General features: G+C 52.2%; 2 protein-coding genes across 4 annotated transcripts; both read right to left on the bottom strand.

Moving 5' to 3' along the window:
* Window positions 1-316: 316 nt before the first annotated feature.
* DECR2 (2,4-dienoyl-CoA reductase 2) lies at window positions 317-16,346 on the bottom strand. 3 transcript variants are annotated; one of them, XM_028111936.2, is made up of 9 exons: window positions 16,103-16,346; window positions 7,248-7,316; window positions 5,884-5,935; window positions 5,204-5,339; window positions 3,392-3,516; window positions 3,227-3,320; window positions 2,913-3,017; window positions 2,221-2,438; window positions 317-1,453 (listed from the first exon to the last, which is right to left on the bottom strand). In XM_028111936.2, exons 1-8 carry the CDS (start codon window positions 16,180-16,182, stop codon window positions 2,221-2,223), a joined length of 879 nt encoding a protein of 292 aa, XP_027967737.1. In that variant the 5' UTR covers window positions 16,183-16,346; the 3' UTR covers window positions 317-1,453. The 3 variants fall into 3 exon arrangements, with proteins under 3 accessions (XP_027967737.1, XP_087873372.1, XP_027967738.1); XM_088017246.1 differs by having other exon boundaries at window positions 317-1,228; XM_028111937.2 differs by lacking the exon at window positions 7,248-7,316.
* A 1,585-nt stretch (window positions 16,347-17,931) lies between these two features.
* Window positions 17,932-21,415, bottom strand: NME4 (NME/NM23 nucleoside diphosphate kinase 4). Its single transcript, XM_028111938.2, has 5 exons — window positions 21,271-21,415; window positions 19,568-19,701; window positions 19,199-19,300; window positions 18,975-19,087; window positions 17,932-18,466 (listed from the first exon to the last, which is right to left on the bottom strand). The coding sequence occupies exons 1-5, from the start codon at window positions 21,359-21,361 to the stop codon at window positions 18,343-18,345; spliced, it is 564 nt and encodes a 187-aa protein (XP_027967739.1). The 5' UTR covers window positions 21,362-21,415; the 3' UTR covers window positions 17,932-18,342.
* Window positions 21,416-22,115: the final 700 nt, after the last annotated feature.

Genomic DNA, 22,115 nt, shown 5'->3' with positions numbered 1-22,115 from the left:
CACGACCACAACAACCTGGGAGCAGACCAGAACCTTGTGGGGTAATGTAGCCCCCTCGGGTACCTGGCTGGTCTGAGCACAGACCCTCCCACCACGGAAGCAGACAGCCTCCCCTTGCCTCAGGGTGGGCTCCACCTGCCCAAGGATGGGGGCTTCAGGTACCAGGTGGGAAGAGGTTTCTAAACTCCTTGCAGAAAAAAGACAAAGGAAACATCCCCATCTTGAAATGACTGCATCACACTGGTGATTCAAGTGTCTTCCTTTTCCTTCTACAAACTTTTGCAAAGTCCAGTAAATTGTCTCATAGTAAAAAGAATACTTTTAGGGAAATGCATTTATTGGCAAAATGCTACGACCTATGCTTATGTCAGCTGGTGGTACAGACAGGGAGGAGGGGGCTGTGTGCCAGGTGGAGGACCTAGAAAGTTGGGCCCGGAATGGCGCAGGACTAAGTCCACGGGGATGTCCCAGCAAAGGACAGATTCCAGGGCAGGTGGGGGACAACCGGTCCATGTCACCAACGGCTGAGAGGGATGGGTGTCCCCTGGCCAGGGAATCCCATCTGTAGCCCAACACCCTGGCGAGGAGATCCAGGACCCCACGCCTGGGCTGGGAGGGATCAAACCTGCTTCTCTAGCCTCCCTGGTCTGGCTTCCCCTTGTGGAGTAAGATCCCCAAGTGGAAGAGCCAGGAAGGGAAGACAGGGAGCCTGAGATGCCCCGGTTTCTGCAGCCAAGCAGTGGAGCCACCTCAGGGCACCCAGGGGACACAGGCAGGAGGACAACAAAGTCCTCCCAGGCCGGGGCAAGGCAGGGCAGACAGGGGGGACAGCCACAGACCTCAGGTCAACTCCCAAGGGAGCTCCAGAATGTCAGACTCCCCCTGGCAGACATCCAGGTGAGCAGATGGCCTCACTGCCAGGTCACTCCCACCTGAGCACGGGAGATGGGGCCATGGGGAGGGAATGTGGACACAGCACAATTCCCAGAGGAGGGGCCAGTCTCTGATTTAGATGCTGCAGAGATTGTCCAGTTTGGTGGTGGGAGGAGCACTGCAGGAGGAGTCCCAGGGGGACTGTGGACCAGCTTCCCTTCAGAACGGCTCCTTTGCTTCAGCCATCCTGTGCCTGTCAGAAACTCCAGCAGATGCCAAGGTCACAGGGGAAGGCTGAGGGGCACCAGCTTCTGCCTCCTGTACATCTCCTGGGCAGCAGCCCTGAGTGGCCAGTCTAGGGTAGGAAGAATGCTGCAGGTCCACATCAGTGCCCATAGAGGGCAGCAGGCAGCCGGGCCTTGTGCATCTCCAGGGGGTGGGCACCATCAGCCCCTTCCGCAATCTCCTAGAGCTCCCCAAGATGAGTGTTCCTCATCCCAGTGACTGGGGGGCCAGCCTGGGGCCCACACCCTCCCGCTGTCCAGTAGCCTACATCCCATGGGCACTGAGACATGTCAGCCTGCAACCAAACCACAGAGGGCATCAGAAGAGGGGCTTCTCGGCATCACTGTGTCCACCAACAAACCTACCTGCTCCAGGGAAACCTGCTCCCACCACAGCTTCATGGTGTGACCATATGCTGTGAGCTCCTGGTGTGTCCCTCCACCATACCCACCCCTCAGAGACAGGATGGGAGCCAGCCATGGCCCTAGAGTGTTTCCGCCACCGGCCCACAATAGGGACCCAAGAGGTTTGGGGGACAGAGGAGCTCAGAGGCCCAACACCTCCTCCGCCTTCTTCAGAGGAATCTCCTGCTCAGAGAAGTAGGGTGTGCAGGCCTCACAGGCTGGCCCCAGCACCAGGATTAGTGGAGAGAAGTGGAAGGCAGAGAGCAATGGTACCCTCGCCCTACCCCCACGGGCCCAGCAGGCCCTCAGGCCTCCAGAGAGGGCACCAGTGGAGCGCCCAAAGAGAGGGGTTCCCATCTGCTGCGGGTCCTGATTTACAGGGAGGCCCTGAGGTCTGCGGGGCAGCTACATTGGGCTGGGCCCCCTCCCAGCACCACCCATGTGCTCAAGGAGACTCCTCCTCAGCCCTGCCCTACGTATGGTTTGGTTTGTTGGGGTAGTCAAAACCCAAAAGTGCCCAAAACATGTCTAAACACCCAAGGGATTCAGGGGAGACACATCAGGGCCCAAAACAGTGAACATCAGCCCCCTGGATGGGGGTTTCAGGAAGGGGCCCAAGGACAGAGGTGACCCCCAGAAGGTGAGAGCGGCACATCACCTAGAGCTTCGCAGAGAAGGATGTGAAATCATCCAGCAACTTGATGTCATTGGGGAATGTCAGCCATGCCCCGCCGTCAACCACCAGCACGGCCCCCGTCACGTAGGACGCCAAAGGGCTGGCCAGGTACAGTGCGCTGTGGGCGACCTCTGTCTTGTTGCCCAGCCTCTGGAGGGGGATGGCCAGAGTCTTAGTGCCAGCCCTGGCCTGGGGGCCACCTGAAAGGGCAGAAGGAGGCTCAGCCCCATGAGCCCTAGGACAAGGGCCCTCCACTCCCCTCTGCCCAGCTCTCCCTAAACCACGTCCAGGAGCCCTGGGGGCACTGTTGGCACCATCCCAGCAGGGCAGGAACAGCAAGGTATGGCCACGGCCACAGAGCCAATACAGGGCTCTGACATGCACCCTGTCAAGGTTCTGGAGGTGCTAATGGGTGCCCCCTTTGTGTCTGGCTCATGTGTCAAGGCTGGCAGCTCTGTGGCCTCTACCTCCAAGGAGCACCTGTCCATGTCTGGCCAACCATTAGTCTATCACAGCTGTGCTCCCCAAGAACGGCCAAGACTTGGCTTGGAGACAGCCTCTTTGCCAGCCCTGGGAGCCATGAGGAAGTGGCCCTTCTCCTGGGCCTGTCCCAGCCAGGTGGGAGAGGATCCCATGGAGGCACTGTGGGGCACGGGGCTCCCCAAGGGGCTTACCCAGCCGCCGGAACCCTTCTGTGCCACTGATGGGGCCAGGGGCGAGGCTGTTGACACGGATGTTCTGGGGACCCCACTCCACAGCCAAGTGCCGTGTCATTGCATCTGCAGAGAAGGCAAGCAGGCATGAGGGGGGGATGCAGGGCTACTCTGCTTTCTGGGGTGGCTCAGGTATGAGTCGGGGCTCAGGGCCAGGCCTCTCCACTGCCCACCACTGGGCTTAACTTCACTAGGACACTGCTGGCTTCCACGGACAGGCAGGAGAGGGACCTAAAGGGAGCCCAGGCAGGCAGACCAGATAGGGGTGCCCGTACCCACAGCTGCTTTGGCAGAGCCTGCATGCACTTGAAGCACCTGCCCCCGGGTACCCAGGGTCGCAGTGATGTTCACGATCACCCCTCCATGGTCCTGTAACACATGGGGGAGTGCAGTGAGTGGGTGTCCAGAGGAGACGTCTCCCAGGTAGAAAGAACACTCACCCTGAAGAACTTTTCATAAAGCACACGAGATGTGTTGAAGGTGCCCAAGGTGTCGATGTCCATCACGGTCTTAAAAGCATTGAAGGACAACGCGCTGGCAGGGCACAGGAAGTTTCCAGCTGCACCTGCAGGGTGTAAGAAGACAGTGGCTGGTGCTGGAGCCCCAGGCACTTAGGACACATGGACCCTCAGGGTGGTCCAGGCTGGACAGGAAAGGGGCCCAAGCACTTGGGTAAATGCTTGAATGATAGGGCAGGATGGATATCATGGGTTGAATTATGTCCCTCAAAAACATATGCTGAAGGGGCGCCTGGGTGGCTTAGTCGGTTAAGCATCTGAGTCTTGATTTCAGCTCAGATCATGGTCTCAGGGTTGTGAGACTGAGCCCCGGGTTGGGTTCTGCACTGAGCATGGAGCCTTCCTAACATTCTCTCTCCTCCCCACATCTAAAATAATAATAATAATAATAATAAGGGTGAAGAGTCTGCTTCTCCCTATCCCTCAGCTCCTCCCCCTGCTCATGCTCTCTCTCTCCCTCAAATAAATAAATAAAATCTTCAAATAATAGTAATAATTTATTATATTTTTTTTTAAAGATTTTATTTATTTATTTGAGGGAGAGAGAATGAGAGATAGAGAGCACGAGAGGGAAGAGGGTCAGAGGGAGAAGCAGACTCCCTGCCGAGCAGGGAGCCCGATGCGGGACTCGATCCCGGGACTCCAGGACCATGACCTGAGCCGAAGGCAGTCGCCCAACCAACTGAGCCACCCAGGCGCCCAATAGTAATAATTTAAAAAGACAAGCTAAAGTCCTAATCCCTGGTACCTGTGAATGTGACCTTATTTGGAAATAGGATCTTTGCGGATGCAGTCGAATTAAGATGAGGTCACCCGGGATTAGGGGGGCCTAAATCCAAGGACTGGTGTCCTCCTAAGAAAAGGAGAAAAGACACAGAGACATATGGGGGAGGCCATGCAGAGAGGCAGGCAGAGACTGGAGTGATCCCGCCCCAAGCCAAGGAGCACCAAGGACTGCCAGCAACACAAAAAGCTGAGAGAAAGGCTCGGAACAGATCCTCCCCTGGACCCTTGGGAGGGTGACCCCACCTTGGTTTGGGATTTGTGACCTCCACAAGTATGAGAGAACATATTTCTATTGTTTTAAGCTACTCAGCTCGTGGTACCTTGTTAGCTGCAAGAAATCAATACAGCCTGTGTTTTTAAAAGGGAATTTCAGCAAAGAGTGAACCTTGATGTAAACCGCAGACTAAGGTTAACAGCATGGACCATACTGGTTCATCAACTCCTACAAATGCAAGCTGTCCACGCCAGGGGGCACTGTGTGTGGGGATACACGGAATTCTAGGTACTGGCAGCTCGATTACTCTGTAAATCTAAAACTCTACTAAAAAAATTAAGTCTAGGGGTGCCTGGGTGGCTCAGTCGTTGGGCGTCTGCCTTCAGCTCAGGTCATGATCCCAGGATCCTGGGATTGAGCCTCGCATCAGGCTCCCTGTTCAGCGGGAAGCCTGCTTCTCCCTCTCCCACTCCCCTGCTTGTGTTCCTGCTGTCGCTATCTCTCTCTCTGTCAAATAAATAAATAAAATCTTAAAAAAAAAATTAAGTCCCCCTTTCTTTTTTAAGAGGAGAATTTTGGGACATCAGAGTACCCTGACTCTGTGAGTAGGTGGAGTTCCCAGGATGTCCACTTGAACCATGACTGCACTGACCCAGACAGAGCCTGGGGCCCAGGACGGGGGTTCTGAGGCTGACCCATCAGAAGCCCCCGGGCCTCATCCATCAGACACTCACAGTTAACAAGAATGTCGATTTTCCCAAACTCCTTCAGTGCCTGGTCCACGGCAGCTGCGACGGCTGGGAGGGCCCGAACGTCCAGAGATAAAGGGAGGCACCGCCGGGCAGTGGCGGCAGTCAGCTTTCTGGCAGCCTGGAAGCCAGACAGGAAGAGAGGTGGCCAGCAGCCCTGTGGCTTCCGGACCTGATGAGGGTGATGTGTCCAGGTGACGCTGGACCCCACTCTGGAAGGCACAGCTGTTAAGTGGCCACTCCATGCTCTGCCACAGCCCTAGGCGACACTCTCTTCCCCTCACCCCCGGATCCTCCTTCCATATTACCCTCCAGGCCACTGGTCCCTGGCCATGAGTCAACGGCAGCTCCAGCTGACTTCCAGTCCCTGCCTAGAGACCAGCTGGGGCAGTGGTGAGAGTCTCCTCCCAGGTGGACGGGACATGCAAACCACCCTCAAAATCCTTATGAGCCGAGATCTCTCTTGGGGCCACAGTCCTACCCAACGTGAGAGCCTCCTCACAATAATGAGACTTTGGAAGAAGCCTGGGATATCCTTGGGAGGCCACTTGCACTGCAGCTCCACATTTGGGAGAGGAGCAGGTTTTGGTATCACCATCTTCTGAGCCTCAGGACCCCCCCAGTGCCACCCATGAATGGGGTGGACACAGGAAAGACCCCCTCACCTTTGACACTCTTGGAAGGCTTCTGCTGGCGATGACTGTGTGGCAGCCGTGCCTGCAAAGCCAGAGGGCAGGTGTGAGGGTGGCAAGATGCCAGGGGCACCCCCAGGTGTCCTCCTGCCTGCTCTAGGCAGAGCTCCTTTCCCCCAAGGGTCTCTTAGGCTGTGTCCAAAGGCACAGCTTGCAAAGAACACAGGGGCCTGAGCAAAGCAGGGCGGCACCGCTGGTGTGCCCAGGCTGGGGTGTCTCGTCTGGGTCTCTCTGGCACAGGGTATCCCAGCCACACAGAGCTGTGGGCCCTGCCCCAAACACCGCGTGCACAGCACTGAAGCAGCTGCAGCCTCAGACACACAGCTCAGGCATCTGCATGGGGCCTGCTAGGGCCCCCAGCCTCTCCCTATGAGGTAGGAGTGAAGAACAGGGAGGGCCCATTCTGCGGCCAGGGTGCCTGCCCTGCCTCACAAACTCAGCCTCACGGTAACAACAGTACCTACCACCTGCTAAGCAGGTCCCGCCTAGTCCTCAAAATGACTCTCAGCACAGCTGGCCACACTCCACTCGGAGGAGCAACATGCACACAGCCACCAGCGTGGGAAATGAGTTCACCTGGACAAGTCCCTGAATCTCATCTAGTGAGACCTACCTCTCCGGTATGAAAAGTGGGGGCCCAGGGCACCTGGGTGGCTCAGCTGGTTAGGTGACTGCCTTTGGCTCAGGTCATGACAGAGGAGTCCCGGGATCGAGTCCCGCATCGGGCTCCCACCTCAGCAGGGAGTCTGCTTCTCCCTCTGACCCTACCTCCTCTTGTGCTTTCCCTCAAATAAATAAGTAAAATAAAATCTTAAAAAAAAAAAAGAAAGAAAAGTGGGGGCCTGGAGAAAACTGGGAAGGGTTCACTAGGATATGAACAGTCTTCCTCTTTCCCCCAACCCCAGCCTAACTCTGGCCCTTTCCTCGGTGGGGGTCATAAGCAGTTGACCTGGACATAAGGTCACAGATCTCGTCTCTCAAGAGGCACTGTGCTCTGCATACTGCTGGGGTCAACTTGGCTCACCCTGACCCTGGCTTGGCAAGACCCTAGGGAGCTTGGCAGTAGAGTTACCTCAACCTGTTGAACCCTTCCTCTTTGTACAAATGGGGGTGCTGAGGCCAGAGCCACAGTCTCAACTAACCTCTAGGAGGAGACCCTAGAGTCCTGCCTCCTCCAGGAAAGCATATGATGCCTTTCAGATGCTCTCTGGTGGCCTGTTGCCTAGAGGAGTTCCTACCACCCACCGGCCTCTTGCCCAGAGATCCCGCAGGGTCCATGCAAGGTGGAGTGAGTCTCAGGGGGTGGGAGTGCATGGAGTACCCAGAGCAGTGCTCACCGCATAAAAATCTCAGCAATCCGGAACCCGATCCCAGAGCCACCACCTGGGATGAAGGCCACTTTGTCCCTAAAAAAACAGGAGGCACTTTAAAGAGATAGGTCCCTAGTTTCTAACAAACAGACCAAAATACACACAGGGTCCAATGTATTGCTCTGTTCTGTTCACCTGTCTGATGATATTCTCTCTCTCATTCTCCTTTTTTTTTTTTTTTTTTTTCTGTTTTGGGTCTCTTCTGATTTATTTAGTGCATAGTTCTCTGGGGTCGTTGTTGCCATTTTAGTATTTTGTTCTCTCTTTCATCTATTCTTCTCTGGACAGAAAGACAAGATGGAAAAACTCACCTCAAAAAAAAGAACAAGAGGCAGTGCTCACTGCCAGGGATCTAATCAATATGGACATAAGTAAGATGTCAGAACGAGAGTTCAGAATGACAATTATAAAGATACTACCTAGGCTTAAAAAAAGCATAGAAGACACTAGAGAATCCCTTCCTGGAGAAATAAAAGAGCTAAAATCCAAACAAGTCAAAATCAAAAAAGGCTATTAACGAGATGCAACCAAAAATGGAGGCTCTAACTGCTAGAATACATGAGGCAAAAGAGAGAATTAGTGACAAGACAAAATGATGGGGAATAAAGAAACTGAGAAAGAGATAAACAACTACTGGATCATAAGGGTTGAATTTGAGAGATAAGGTATACCATAAGGTGAAACAATCTTAGAATAATTGGGATCCCAGAAGAAGAAAGAGAGAGAGAGGCAGAAGGTATATGGGAGCAAATAATAGCTGAGAACTTCCATAATCTGGGGAAGGATCCAAGTCCAGAAGGCACAGAGAACCCTCCTCAAAATCAATAAAAAAACAGGTCAACACCCCGACATATAATAGTGAAGCTTGCAAATCTCAGAGACAAAGAGAAAATCCTGGAAGCAGATTGGGACAAGAGGTCCATAACCTATAAGGGTAGAAACATTAGATTGGAAGCAGACCTATCCACAGAGACCTGGCAGGCCAGAAAGGACTGGCATGATATATTCAGGGCGCTAAATGAGAAAAATACGTAGCCAAGAACACTTAATCCAGCAAGGATGTCATTCAAAATAGAAGGAGCGATAAAAAGCTTCCAAGACAAACAGAAACTAAAAGAATTTGTGATCACTAAACCAGCCCTGCAAGAAATATTAAAGGGGATCTTTTAAGCGAAGAGAAAGCCCAAAAGTAACAGAGACCAGAAAGGAACAGAGACAACCTACAGGAACAGTGACTTTACAGGTAACACAATAGCACTAAATTAATATCTTTCAACAGTTACGCTGAATGTAAATGGGCTAAATGCCCCAACCAAAACACATGGGGGACCAGACTGGATAAAAAAACAAGACCCATGGATATGCTGCTTACAAGAGACTCAGTTTAAACCCAAGGCACCCCCAGATTGAAAGTGAGGGGGTGCAAAACTATTTATCATGCTAATGGACATAAAAGAAAACTGGGGTTGGGATGCCTGGGTGCCTCAGATGGTTAAGTGTCTGCCTTCGGCTCAGGTCATGATCCTGGGATCGAGCCTCACATCTGGCTTCTTGCTTGGTGGGGAGACTGCTTCTCCCTCTGTCTGCTGCTCACTCTCGAGAGAGCATACACTCTCTCTCGCTCTCTCTCTCTGACAAATAAATAAAGAAAATCTTAAAAAAAAAAAGAAAGAAAGAAAGCTGGAGTAGCAGTCCTTATATCAGACAAATTAGATTTTAAGTCAAAGACTTTAAGGAGGTGAGGAAGGACACTATATCATAATTAAAAGGTCTATCCAACAAGAAACAATTGTAAATATTTATGCCCCTAACATGGAAACAGCCAATTATATAAGGCAATTAATAACAAATTTAGAGAAACACATTGGTACTAATACAATAATAGTAGGGGACTTTAACACTCCACTCACTGTAATGGCCAGATCATCTAAGCAAAAGAACAACAAGGAAATAAGGGCTTTGAATCGACTCCTCCTGAGTAAATATGGAACAGCCTACAGAATAGGTCACATACTGGGTCACAAATCAGGTCTCAACCAGTACCAAAAGACTAGGATCATTCCCTGCATATTTTCAGACCACAGTGCTTTGAAACTTGAACTCAATTACAAAAGGAAATATGGAAAGAACTCAAATATATGGAGGTTAAAGAGCATCCTACTAAAGAATGAATGGGTCAACGAGGAAATTAAAGAAGAATTTGAAAAAATCATAGAAACAAGTGAAAATAAAAACACAACTGTTCAAAACCTTTGGGATGCAGAAAAGGCGTTCCTAAGAGGGAAGTATATAGCAATACAAGCATTTCTCAAGAGGGGCACCTGGGTGGCTCAGTGGGTTAAGCATCTGCCTTCAGCTCAGGTCATGATCCCAGGGTCCTGAGATCGAGCACTGTGTTGGGCTCCCTGCTCATTGGGGAGCCTGCTTCTCCCTCTCCCTCTGCCTGCCACTCCCCCTGATTGTGCTCTCTCACTCTATCTGTCAAATAAATAAATAAATAAATAAATAAATAAATAAATGAATAAAATCTTCAAAAACAAGCCTTTCTCAGGAAACAAGAAAGGTCTCAAATATGCAACCTAACCTTACACCTAAAGAAGCTGGAGAAAGAATAGCAAATAAAGCCTAAACCCAGCAGGAGAAAAGAAATAATAAAGATCAGAGCAGAAATCAATGAACTAGAAACCAAAAGAACAGTAAAACAGATCAATGAACTGGGAGCCGGTTCTTGAAAGAATTAATAAGATTGATATACCCCTGGCCAGACTTATCAAAAAGAAAAGAGAAAGGATCAAATAAATAAAATCATGAATGAAAAAGGAGAGATCACAACCAACACCAAAGAAATACAACATTATGAGCAACTATATGCCAACAAATTAGACAATCTGGAAGAAATGGATGCATTCCTAGAGATGTATAAGCTACCAAAACTGAACCAGGAAGAAATAGAAAACCTGAACAGACCCATAACCAGCAAGGAAATTGAAGCAGTAATCAAAAATCTCCCAACAAACAAGAGCCCAGGGCCAGATGGCTTCCCAGGGGAATTCTACTAAACATTTAAAGAAGAATTAATACCTATTCTTCTGAAACTGTTCCAAAAAATAGAAACAGAGAGGATGCCTGGGTGGCTCAGATGGTTAAGCGTCTGCCTTCGGCTCAGGTCATGATCTCAGGGTCCTGGGGTCGAGCCCCACATTGGGCTCCCTGCTCAGCGGGAGGCCTGCTTCTCCCTCTCCCACTCCCCCTGCTTGTGTTCCCTCTCTCGCTGTGTCTCTCTCTGTCAAAAAATAAATGAAATCTTAAAAAAAAAACAAAAAGAAACAGAAGGAAACTTCCAAACTCTTTCTATGAGGCCAGCATTACCTTGATCCCAAAACCAGACAAAGACCCCACCAAAAAGGAGAATTACAAACCAATATCCCTGATGAACATGGATGCAAAAATTCTCACCAAGATACTAGCCAGTGGGATTGAACAGTACATTAAAAGGATTATTCACCACTATCAAGTGGGATTTATTCCTGGGCTGCAAGGGTGGTTCAACATCCACAAATCAATCAATGTGATACACTACCTTAATAAAAGGAGGAACAGGAACCATATGATCCTCTCAGTAGATGCAGAAAAAGCATTTGACAAAGTACAGCAAATTTTCTTGATTAAAACTCTTCACAGTGTAGGGATAGAAGGAACATACCTCAATATCATAAAAGCCATATACAAAAAGCCCCCAGTGAATATCAACCTCAATGGGGAAAAACTGAGAGCTTTTTCCCTACAGTTAGGAACACAACAGGGATGCCCACTATCACCACTGCTGTTCAACATAATACTACAGAAGAAGAGATAGCAGGAGGGGAAAAATGAAGGGGGGGAAATCGGATGGGGAGACCAACCATGAGAGACGATGGACTCTGAAAAACAAACTGAGGGTTCTAGAGGGGAGGCGGGTGGGGGGATGGGTTAGCCTGGTGATGGGTATTAAAGAGGGCACGTTCTGCATGGAGCACTGGGTGTTATGCACAAACAATGAATCATGGAACACTACATCCAAAACTAATGATGTAATGTATGGTGATTAACATAACAATTAAAAAACTAAAAAAAATTCCAACATAATACTAGAAATACTAGCCTCAGCAATCAGACAACAAAAAGAAATAAAACGCATCTGAATTCACAAAGAAGTCAAATTCTCACTGTTTGCAGATGACATGATACCCTATGTAGAAAACCCAAAAAGTTCCACCCCAAACTTGCTAGAACTCATAAAGGAATTCAGCAAAGTGGCAGGATATAAAATCAATGCACAGAAATCAGTTGCATTTCTATACTCTAACAATGTGACTGAAGAAAGAGAAATTAAGGAATCCATCACATTTACAACTGCACCAAAAACCGGAAGATACCTAGGAATAAACCTAATCAAAGAGGTAAAGGATCTGTACTCAGAAAACTATAGAGGGGCACCTGGGGTGTCTGCCTTCAGCTCAGGTCATGATCTCAAGGTATTGGGATCAAGCCCCACATCAGGCTCTCTCTACTCAGCTGGGAGTCTGCTTCTCCCTCTCCCACTCCCTCTGTGCTCCCTCTCTCTCAAATAAATAAAATCTTTATTTTTTTAAAGGATTTTATTTATTTATTTGACAGAGAGAGAGCACAAGCAGGGGGAGCACCAGGTGGAGGGAGAAGCAGGCCCCCCACTGAGCAGAGAGCCCCACGTGGGGCTCAATCTCAGGACCCTGGGATCATGACCTGAGCTGAAAGCAAATGCTTAACCGACTGAGCCATTCAGGCATCCCAATCAATAAAATCTTAAAAGAAAAAAAAAAGAAAAGAAAAAGAAAACTATACAACACTCATGAAAGAAATAGAAGAAGACACAAAGAAATGGAAAAACGTGGGTGCCTGGGTGGCTGAGTTGGTTAAGCATCTGCCTTTGGCCCAGGTCACGATCCCAGGGTCGTGGGATTGAGTTCCGCATCAGGCTCCCTGCTCAGCGAGGAGTCTGTTTCTTCCTCTCCCTCTACCCCTGCCCCTGCTCGTGCTCTCTCTCTCAAAAAATAAAATCTTTTTTAAAAAAGAAAGAAATGGGGGCGCCTGGGTGGCTCAGTCGGTAAGCATCTGCCTTCGGCACAGGTCATGATTCCAGGGTCCCGGGATCAAGCCCCACATCAGGCTCCCTGCTCAGCGGAAAGCCTGCCTCTCCCTCTCCCACTCCCCCTGCTTATGTTCCCCCTCTCACTGTCTCTCTTTCTGTCAAAAAATAAATAAAATCTTTTAAAAAAATAAAAAAGAAAGAAAGAAATGAGAAATGTTCCATGCTCATGGATTGGAAGAATAAATATTGTGAAAATGTCTATGCTACCTAAAGCAATCTACACATTCAATGCAATCCCTATCAAAATACCATCAACTTTTTTCACAGAACTGAAACAAATAATCCTAAAATTTGTATGGAACCAGAAAAGATCCTGAATCACCAGGGGATTGTTGAAAAAGAAAACCAAAGCTCGGGGACTCAGAATGCCTGGCTTCAAGCTCTATTAAAGAGCTGTAATCATCAAGACAGCACGGTACTGGCACAAAAACAGACACATAGATCAATGGAACAGAATAGAGAGCCCAGAAATGGACCCTCAACTCTATGGTCAACTAATCTTCGACAAAGCAGGAAAGAATGTCCAATGGAAAAAAGACAGTCTCTTCAACAAATTGTGTTGGGAAAACTGGACAGCCTCACATGCAGAAGAATGAAACTGGCCCATTTCCTTACACCATACACAAAAATAGACTCAAAATGGTTGAAAGACCTAAATGTGAGACATGAGTCCATCAAAATCCTAGAGGTAAACACAGGCAGCAACCTCTTTGACCTCAGCCGCAGCAACTTCTTCCTAGAAACATCGCCAAAGGCAAGGGAAGCAAGGGCAAAAATGAACTATTGGGACTTCATCAAGATAAAAAGCTTCCGCACAGCAAAGGAAAACAGTCAACAAAACCAAAAGACAACCGACAGAATGGGAGAAGATATTTGCAAATGACACATCAGATAAAGGGCTAGTATCCAAAATCTATAAAGAACTTATCAGGGGCATCTGGGTGGCTCAGTTGGTTAAGCATCTGCCTTTGGCTAAGGTCATGAACCCAGAGTCCTAGGATTGAGTCCCGCAACAGGCTCCTTGCTCAGTGGGGAGCCTGCTTCTCCCTTTGCCTGCCGCTCCCCCTGCTTGTGTGTTCAAGCGTGCTCTCACTCTCTCTCTCTCTCTCTCTCTCTCTCTCACACACACACACACACACAAATAAAAAAAAAAAAAGAACTAGGGACCCCTGGTGGCTCCGTGGGTTAAGCACCTGCCTTTGGCTCAGATTATGATTCCAGAGGCCCACATAGATCGGGCTTCTTGCTCGGTGGGGATCCTGCTTCCCCCTCTGCCTGCTGCTCCCCCTGTTTGTGTTCTCTCTCTCTCTGGAAAATTTAAAAATCTAAAAAAAACCAAAAAAACTAACCCAAAGAACAAATAATCCAATCAAGAAATGGGCAGAAAACATGAACAGACATTTCTGCAAAGAAGACATACAAATGGCCAACAGACACATGAATAAATGCTCCACATCACTCAGCATCAGGGAAATACAAATCAAAACCATGATGAGACACTACCTCACACGGATCAGAATGGCTAAAATTAGCAAATCAGGAAACGACAGATGTTGGCAAGGATGCAGAGAAAGGGGAACCCTCCTACACTGTTGGTGGGAATGTAAGCCAGTGCAGCTGGAAAACAGTAAGGAGGTTCCTCAAAAAGTTGAAAATAGAGCTCTCTTATGACCCAGCAATTGCACTCCTAGGTATTTACCCCAAAGATAGAAATGTAGTGATTGGGGTGCCTGGGTGGCTCAGTCATTAAGCGTCTGCCTTCAGCTGGGGTCATGATCCCAGTGTCCTGGGATTGAGCCCCACATGGAACTCCCTGCTCCATAGGAAGCCTGCTTCTCCCTCTCCCACTCCCCCTGCTTGTATTCCCTCTCTCACTGTGTCTCTGTCAAATAAATAAAATCTTAAAAAAAAAAAATGTAGTGATCCAAAGGTGCACATGCACCCCAGTGTTCATAGCAGCAAAGTCCACAATAGCCAAAGTATGGAAAGAGCCCAGATGTTCATCAATGGAGGTGTACATATACAATGGAATATTATGCAGCCATCAAAAAAATGAAACCCTTATATCATTAATTACCATAAATATAAATGGCACATATTCCATTAAAGAACAAAGATTTCCATACTGGTTTTAAATATATGGGGTGCCTAGGTGGCTCAGTCAGTTAAGCATCTGACTCTTGATTTTGGCTCAGGTCATGATCTCAGGGTTGTCAGCAGGGAGTCTGCTTGAGATTCTCTCCCTCTCCTTCTGCCTGCCCTACTCCTGCTCATATATGCACACAAGCATGTGTGTTCATGCTCTCTCTCTCTCTAAAATAAATAAATCTTGGGGTGCTTGGGTGGCTCAGTCGTTAAGTGTCTGCCTTCAGCTCTGGTCATGATCCCAGGGTCCTGGGATCGAGCCCCTCATCGGGCTCCCTGCTCCTCGGGAAGCCTGCTTCTCCCTCTCCCACTCCCCCTGCTTGTGTTCCCTCTCTCGCTGTGTCTCCCTCTGTCAAATAAATAAATAAAATCTTTAAAAAAAATAAATCTTAAAATATACATATATTTAATAATGTAAAAAAAAAATCTTACCATTTGCAATGACATGGATGGAACTAGAGGGCATTATGCTAAGCATAATAAGCCAATCAGAGAAAGACAATTACCATATGATCTCACTGATATGTGGAATTTAAAAACAAAACAGAAGATCATAGGGGAAGGGAAGGAAAAATAAAACAAGACAAAATCAGAGAGGGAGACAACGCATGAGAGACTCTTAACTCTCCGAAACAAACTGAGGGTTGCTGGAGGGGAGGGGAGTGGAGGGATGGGGTAACTGGGTGGCAGGCATTGGGGGGGTACGTGATGTAAGGAGCACTGCGTGTTAGTATGAACTGATGACTCAGTGACCTCTACCTCTGAAACTATTAATACACTATATGTTAATTGGATTTAAATTTAAAAAGATAAATTATTTAAAAATATTTAAAAATAAAAAGGAACAGTCAGAATAAAAGTCTTGAAATTAAAAAAAAAAGGAGATCCCTGTTGACTTAGGGGTGGGGGGAAGCCAGTGGTTCTCTGAAGACTTTGACCCTGTTCACTGGGCACTTCTATCAGATTTGAATTGTTGACAAGAAACAAGATGACTTTTGTAAGAAAATGAAACGCTGCGTTTTAAAGCCTGCATTCCTAGGCTTTCTGGGTCTTCATGGAAAATTATTTCAACCTAAAAAGCTCTATTCAGAAAGTTATCTGTTAAGGGGTGCCTGAGTGGCAAAGTCAATAGACCCTGAGACTTTGGATCTCAGGGTCATGAGTTCAACCCCCACGTTGTTCATGGAGCCTACTTGTAAATAATAATGAGGTTATCAATTAGGTGAGAAAGGTTCTCAAGACATTCAAGCCTTCCTCCACCTGCCCCTCACTCCCACCCTCCCAGGACTACCCCTGGGAACACCCGCCCCCACTGACCAAGACAAAACGTGCTCCCAACAGTGCAAAGGTTAAAATACCAGAGCGCTTGCGTCCCCAGGGCTATCTAGGCATATTGACGGTGCGGCCGCCAGGCACGGGGTGCGCACACATCCCAGTAAAACCGCAGTTCCCGAGCCACTTCTGCAGGGGCAGCACCCCCCGCCCCGGGAGCCCCCAACTCGGCCCTCACCGGAGCAGGTCGGGGCAGAAGAGATGGCGGTACTCAGGGAGACACTCGTCCTCACTGACATCGGGCGGCGGCTGGGCCATGGCGGTCGGTGAGGGCCGGGGGCGGCGAGAGCTGCAGGGACCTGCCCGGATCCGGCAACAGCGGGACCTCTGAGACCCGCAGCGCTCTCTGGTCGTCAACGCCCTACATCTGGCGGGGGGACCGAGATCCAGTCGGCCCCTCCCGGCGTCCGACCGCCCCGCTAGCCCCGCCCACAGTCACCTCCTCTTCCGCCCAGGACGCCCCGCCCCCGGCGTCCGACCACCCCGCTAGCCCCGCCCACAGCGGTCTCCTGGTTCCTCCCAGGACGCCCCGCTAGCCCCTCCCACAGCTGCCTCCTCTTCCGCCCAGGACGCCCCGCCCATGGCGTCCGACCTCCCCGCCAGCCCCGCCCACAGCTGTCTCCTGTTCCTCCCAGAACGCCCCGCCCACGGCACCCGACCGCGCCACGAACCCCGCCCACACCCGCCTCCAGTTCCTCCCAGGGCATCCCGCTAGCCCCGCCTACAGCTACCTCCTCTTCCGCCCACGATGCCCCGCCCACGACGCCCGACCGCCCCACGAACCCCGCCCACAGCCGTCTCCAATTCCTCCCAGGGCACCCCGCTAGCCCCGCCCACAACAGTCTCCTGTTCCTCCCAGAACGCCCTGCCCACGACGCCCGACTGGCCCACCAACCCCGCCCACAGCGGTCTCCTGTTCCGCCCAGGACGCCCCGCTAGCCCCGCCCACAACTTCCTCTTGGTTCCTCCCGGGACGCCCCGCCCACGGCACTCGACCGCCCCACGAACCCCGCCCACAGCTGCCTCTGGGTCTTCCCTGGACGCCCCGCCCACAGCCCCCTCCTGTTCCCCCAGTGACGCTCCTCCCAGGGCGGCCCACCGCCTGCTAGCCACGCCCATAGCGGCCCTAGCTCCTCCTAGGATTTTCTGTTCACCGCTACCGCGCCGCGTGCTGGGACTGGAGTTCGGTCGCGGTGCGCGCAGGCGCGTGGGGCGGGTGGGTCCCTAAGGAAAGTCTTCCCCTCACGCGGCCAACCCCAGTGCCAGTTCCTAAAATGACCTGTTTCATGACCGATTAAGAAAGTCAGGGCACTTCATTGGTGTCGTCACGTGGAGGCACAGGTAGCAACAAGTGCTATGAATCCAGGATCAGGGCATCGTTTATAAAGATGTCAAAAAGGGGGTGCCTGGGTGGCTCAGTCATTAAGCGTCTGCCTTCGGCTCAGGTCATGATCCCAGCGTCCTGGGATCGAGCCCCACATTGGGCTCCCTGCTTGGCGGGCAGCTTGCTTCTCCCTCTCCCATTCCCCCTGCTTGTGTTCCTGCTCTCATTATCTCTGTCAAATGAATAAATAAATAAATAATCTTAAAGATGTCAAAAAGTAGAGTAAGTGAGGACCAAGGCGGCTGCAGCAGGTGTAATGATATGCAATGTCCAGTACCCATGACAAGGGACCAGGGACACACCCGAGGACTGGGGTGAGGTGTGATGTGTGTAGTGACAACATGAAAACAAGTGGACACAGGCAGCTCCTGTCAGTCTCCACCATATGAAGCCATGAAAGGCCCTCTGCCCTGGCGGTGGTTTTAGCGGGCCCCATAATCACCCCCTTTTGCCATTCTCAAGTCCTGCCCAAGGCAGGCAGCTCCTCATGCAGCATGATCAGATGAATGGGGGCTAAAGCAGCACCAGCTCCGGGACTCAGCTTGGATTCTCCCACATTTTGGGCTGTAGGTCTTTGGACCTCTGCCTGTCTGATACATTCAACAAAGTTATTGATCCCCTACTGGTGTGTGAGAGTAAGCTTTATTTGTACTCTCAAACTCTTACAACTTTGCATAAAGTCCTACCTCAGAGATGGCAGAAACTATGATCCACCCCCCTACACAACACAGCGAATTTTAATGTTCCACCCCCCTTTGGGGGAAGGGAGGTTACACTACACACTTTTGGAGATGCCCCAAAGGTTATCTGGCACTTTGGTACAGAAAGGATTTGGTCCGATTTCTTATTGGCTTAGGATACTAAAAGGCACATAAAGTTGGTTGCTCAACCCCTCTGGGCTGGGATGGGGCAGAAGGTAGACAGGGAGGTGGTCTGGGACAGAAGGGAGGACCATGGGTGTGGGCTCAAGTTCTGGACGACAGAGGTAGTTGATCCTGGGTGGCTGCTGGGGTAGGTGAAGGCAGCCTGAGTGCTCAGGGTGGGTAGATGCTTCTCTGGTGGCCTTCGTCTGCCCAGTCCACCAGCTCACTGCTCTGAAACCATAGCTGGATCTCCCTCTGGGCACCCTCCACGGAGTCGCTGGCATGGATGATGTTCCTGTGCCAAATGATAGGCAGCAAAGGTAAGGCACAGACTTCAGTGTGCACCTTGGGGGTCCCGGGAGCTATCTGCTAATCCCCCACCATCAAGAAGAGCAAGCCCGGCATTGGGCAGAGGAGAAAGCAAGAACAGGACTGGAAGACTGGTTCCAGCCTGATCTTGGCCTTTTACCCACAACCTCATGACCTGCCCAGACCGTTTCTGGGAGCCTCATGTTCCCACCAGTTGTCCCGTGCCAACCCCTCAGGGTGTCTGGCAAGACAGAGTCAGGTAATAGGAAATGATGGCAGAGTACACACACAATGATTAGAGAATGCTTCATCACCTCCTGTGTGTGACATCCCAGCATGGACAATCTCTTGTGGCTTTACTGTGGCCCAGCAAGATGCCCAGGTCCTGTGGATCTGCCTTAGGAGCAGACTACCACCCCACACTCAGGCCCTCCTCAACCCTAATGAGCTGGCCCATCAGCTCCAGTGGCTTGAGTGTGTCAGGGCCCCCAGACCTGCTGATGTGGACGCTGAAGTCCCCCCTGATGGTGCCAGGGGCAGCCTCAGCTGAGTTGGTGTGTCCTACCATGGCCCTTGAGGAGCAGACCACGTTGGGGCCTTCCCAGACCTGCAGCACAGAGATAAAAGAGGATGGGAGAGGTGGGGATCACCAAGGACTCAGCAGCTCTGGGCTCAGCCCAGGGCCCTCCACCCTTTCCACCGCCCCTGCCTGCCATACCATGGCCACCACGGGGCCGGAGGTCATGTAGCTGATGAGGGCTGGGTAGAAGGGCTTCCTCTGCAGGTCATGGTAGTGCTCAGCAAGGACTCTCTCTGGCGCCTGGGTGGCATTGGGGCAAGGGGTGAGAGGAGCCCCTGGAGCCGCTGGGCACTGGGGCAGTGATCATGGTGTCCTGACCTCAGGGCACTTGGCAAGTAACACCTACATGGGCTGGCACACCAGCAGATACCTCCCCACCCCTCCTTCTACTGCCAATACCAGGATACTCCTCCTGATACAGGGCTGAGATATGAAGGGCTGAGGTCCATGAGAAGCCCCCCACCCCCAGTCCCCTCAAGGACACCCACAGGTCGAGAGCCCAGGTACCTGCAGCATCTTCATCCCCACCAGCTTGAAGCCCCTCCTCTCAAAGCGCTGGATCACATCCCCAACAAGCCGCCGCTGCACCCCATCTGGCTTCACTGCAACCAGGGTCCGCTCCCGGGTCCAGGAGGACCCTCCTTTAGAAGAAGGGGAATCAGGTGCCTCGCCCTTCACATCTCCCTGAACCTGGATGCCCCTGCCACAGCCCAGGGGTCACCAGAGCAGCCGTGGAGGGGAGAAGTGCAGGGTCCACAGCCAACAAAGGCCCAGCATGACTCTGCCTTTCAGGGACCAACAGGGTAGTGGGCCCCCTGGTGCATCCAGTCTGTCAGGAGGGGCCATGGCTCCTCCCATGATGGATCCAGTGTCCCTGAGAAGGCATCTTCAAGAGCTGGGGAGGCACAGCTGGGCTCAGTGGCCACACAGAGGCCCAAAGAGGCCACACTGGAAAGAGTGCATGTTGTTGGCCTTGCTTTCCACTTCTGTCCTCGCCATCTGAACTCCCAGCCTGCCCCATGAGGGAGGACCCAAAGCTCATCTTGTGGGTCTGAGGTGAAGGAACGGCAGGGAGCCAGGGAGTAGTGGGGTCCACTCTCCCCACCAGGTGGGCCACACACAGCAGGACGCAAAGGAGCTAAGGACTGAGAAGCAGGGTAGAGGGGCACCTGCCTGCAGGTGGGGAGACTCTAGAGGGCTCCTCCACTTAAAACCTCCTTGACCAGATGAGCTCTGTGCTGCTGGAGGGTTTCAAGGCAAGCGGCTTCCAGACCCAAGTACGGGACTGAGCCCTGGCCCAGTCCGTCTGTCCTCTAGGGGACACTGCCAGCAAGACAGGAGGCACCATCACCCCTTACAGCCCCAGGCCACAGAGTTACACCAACCCTTAGCCCTGGGTCCAGGGCCAAACGTGCTTTTGAGAGGAGCCTACACCCTGGATGTCCTGCCAAGTCCTGCTCAGGTGGAGAGCAGAACCGGAAGACAAATGATAGAGCCCGGGCAGGCCACTGTCCCCGGGGGTGTCTGCAGCTGCCCTTTCCCAACCCCATAAGGTGCGCGGGACCTGGACAGCAGGCTGTGGGTGCCCACCACTTCACTTCAGGGCTGAACAAAGCCCAGCGCAGGAAGCCCCCGGGGGCTGGTTTGTGCCCCTAAAGCCCAGTGCCTAGGGGAATCTCCGTGCAGCCTGGCCTGCTGCCAGCTGGCCTGTCCCTCAGAAGATAGCAGTTCACTCCCTCCTGCCCTGGGAACACCAAGACATCTGGCTCTCAGGGAGCGCCCTGTGGGCCGCAGTTAGGGCGAGAACCGGCTACAGACACCGGCCCTAGGACCGCAAACGGAGTTAGGGCCTGGAGAAAGCACCCCGAGGGCGCCGGCCCCGTGGGGAGTGTTCACCTGCTCCAAATGTTCCCCCCACCCCCAGAAGCCCCAGTCCGCTGGGACCCTCACCACTGCCTACTGTGGCCACCAGGCCTCCTGCTCTGGAGCCCTCAGGGGCCCCCTGCCCCCGAGCAACCTGGGGCGGTGGGCGGATCGGAGTGGGGGGCAGTGAGAGGTGGGGAAAGACGTGCAGGGTGCCCCCGGCCCGCCCGGCGAGAACCCGAGGCCATCTACAGAGTCAGGCAGCCACGGGGTCGCACGCGCGCCAACAAAGGCCGGGCTACGCCCCCCCGCCCGCCTCCCTCCTCCGCCGGTCGCGGGCCACTCACCCGAGCTGGGGCGTGCGAGCAGGCTCGGGCTCGGGGCCCGCGGGCCGCTCAGCAGCCCCGGCAGCGCCGCGCGCCCCAAGAGGCCGCCCATGACCCTCGGCCCGAGGGCCGCTGGCTGAGCGCAGAAAGAGCGCGAGCGACTGAGCCCCGAGGGAGAAAGGGCGGAGCGGAGGGAGAGGGAGGGGCGAGAGAAGGGGTGGGAGGGGCGGAGGGAGAGGGAGGGGCGAGAGAAGGGGAGGGCGGGGCGGAGGGAGGGGGAGGGAAGGGGTGGGAGGGGCGGAGGGAGAAGGAGGGGAGCGAGAAGGGGGCGGGGCGGAGGGGGGAGAGAAGCGGTGGGGGCGGAGGGAGGGGGAGGGAAAGGGAGGGCGGGGCGTAGGGAGAGGGAGGGGCGAGAGAAGGGGAGGGCGGGGAGGAGGGAAGGGGTGGGCGGTGCCGGGAGGAAATGGGTGGGCAGGGCGGAGGGAGAGGGTGGGGCGAGAGAGAAGGGGAGGGCGGGTGGAAGGAGGGGGAGGGAGGGGGAGGGAGGGGGAGGGAAGGGGTGGGCGGGATTAAGAAACAGGTACCCCAGTACGATACCGTTGGGATAGTAATGGTGGTCGGCTACTGTAATAAATAGGAGATCTACTAGATGTTGTTAGGTAATGAGTTTTTGAAAAATCGTATATGCTTTTTGATGCAGTTGTGAATGGTATTGTTTTCTTAATTCCATTTTTTAAAAAGATTTTATTTATTAATGTGACAGAGAGAGACACAGCGAGAGAGAGGGAACACAAGCAGGGGGAGTGGGAGAGAGAGAAGCAGGCTTCCCGCAGAGCACAGAGCCCGATGTGGGGCTCGATCCCAGG

The sequence above is a fragment of the Eumetopias jubatus genome, unplaced genomic scaffold, assembly GCF_037043125.1.
Source record: "Eumetopias jubatus isolate StellerSeaLion01/CBP00866 unplaced genomic scaffold, mEumJub1_p1.0 scaffold_12, whole genome shotgun sequence".
NCBI lineage: Eukaryota > Metazoa > Chordata > Mammalia > Carnivora > Otariidae > Eumetopias > Eumetopias jubatus.
Note: the sequence above shows the minus strand (reverse complement) of the source record. Positions and strands in the feature narration are given on the sequence as shown.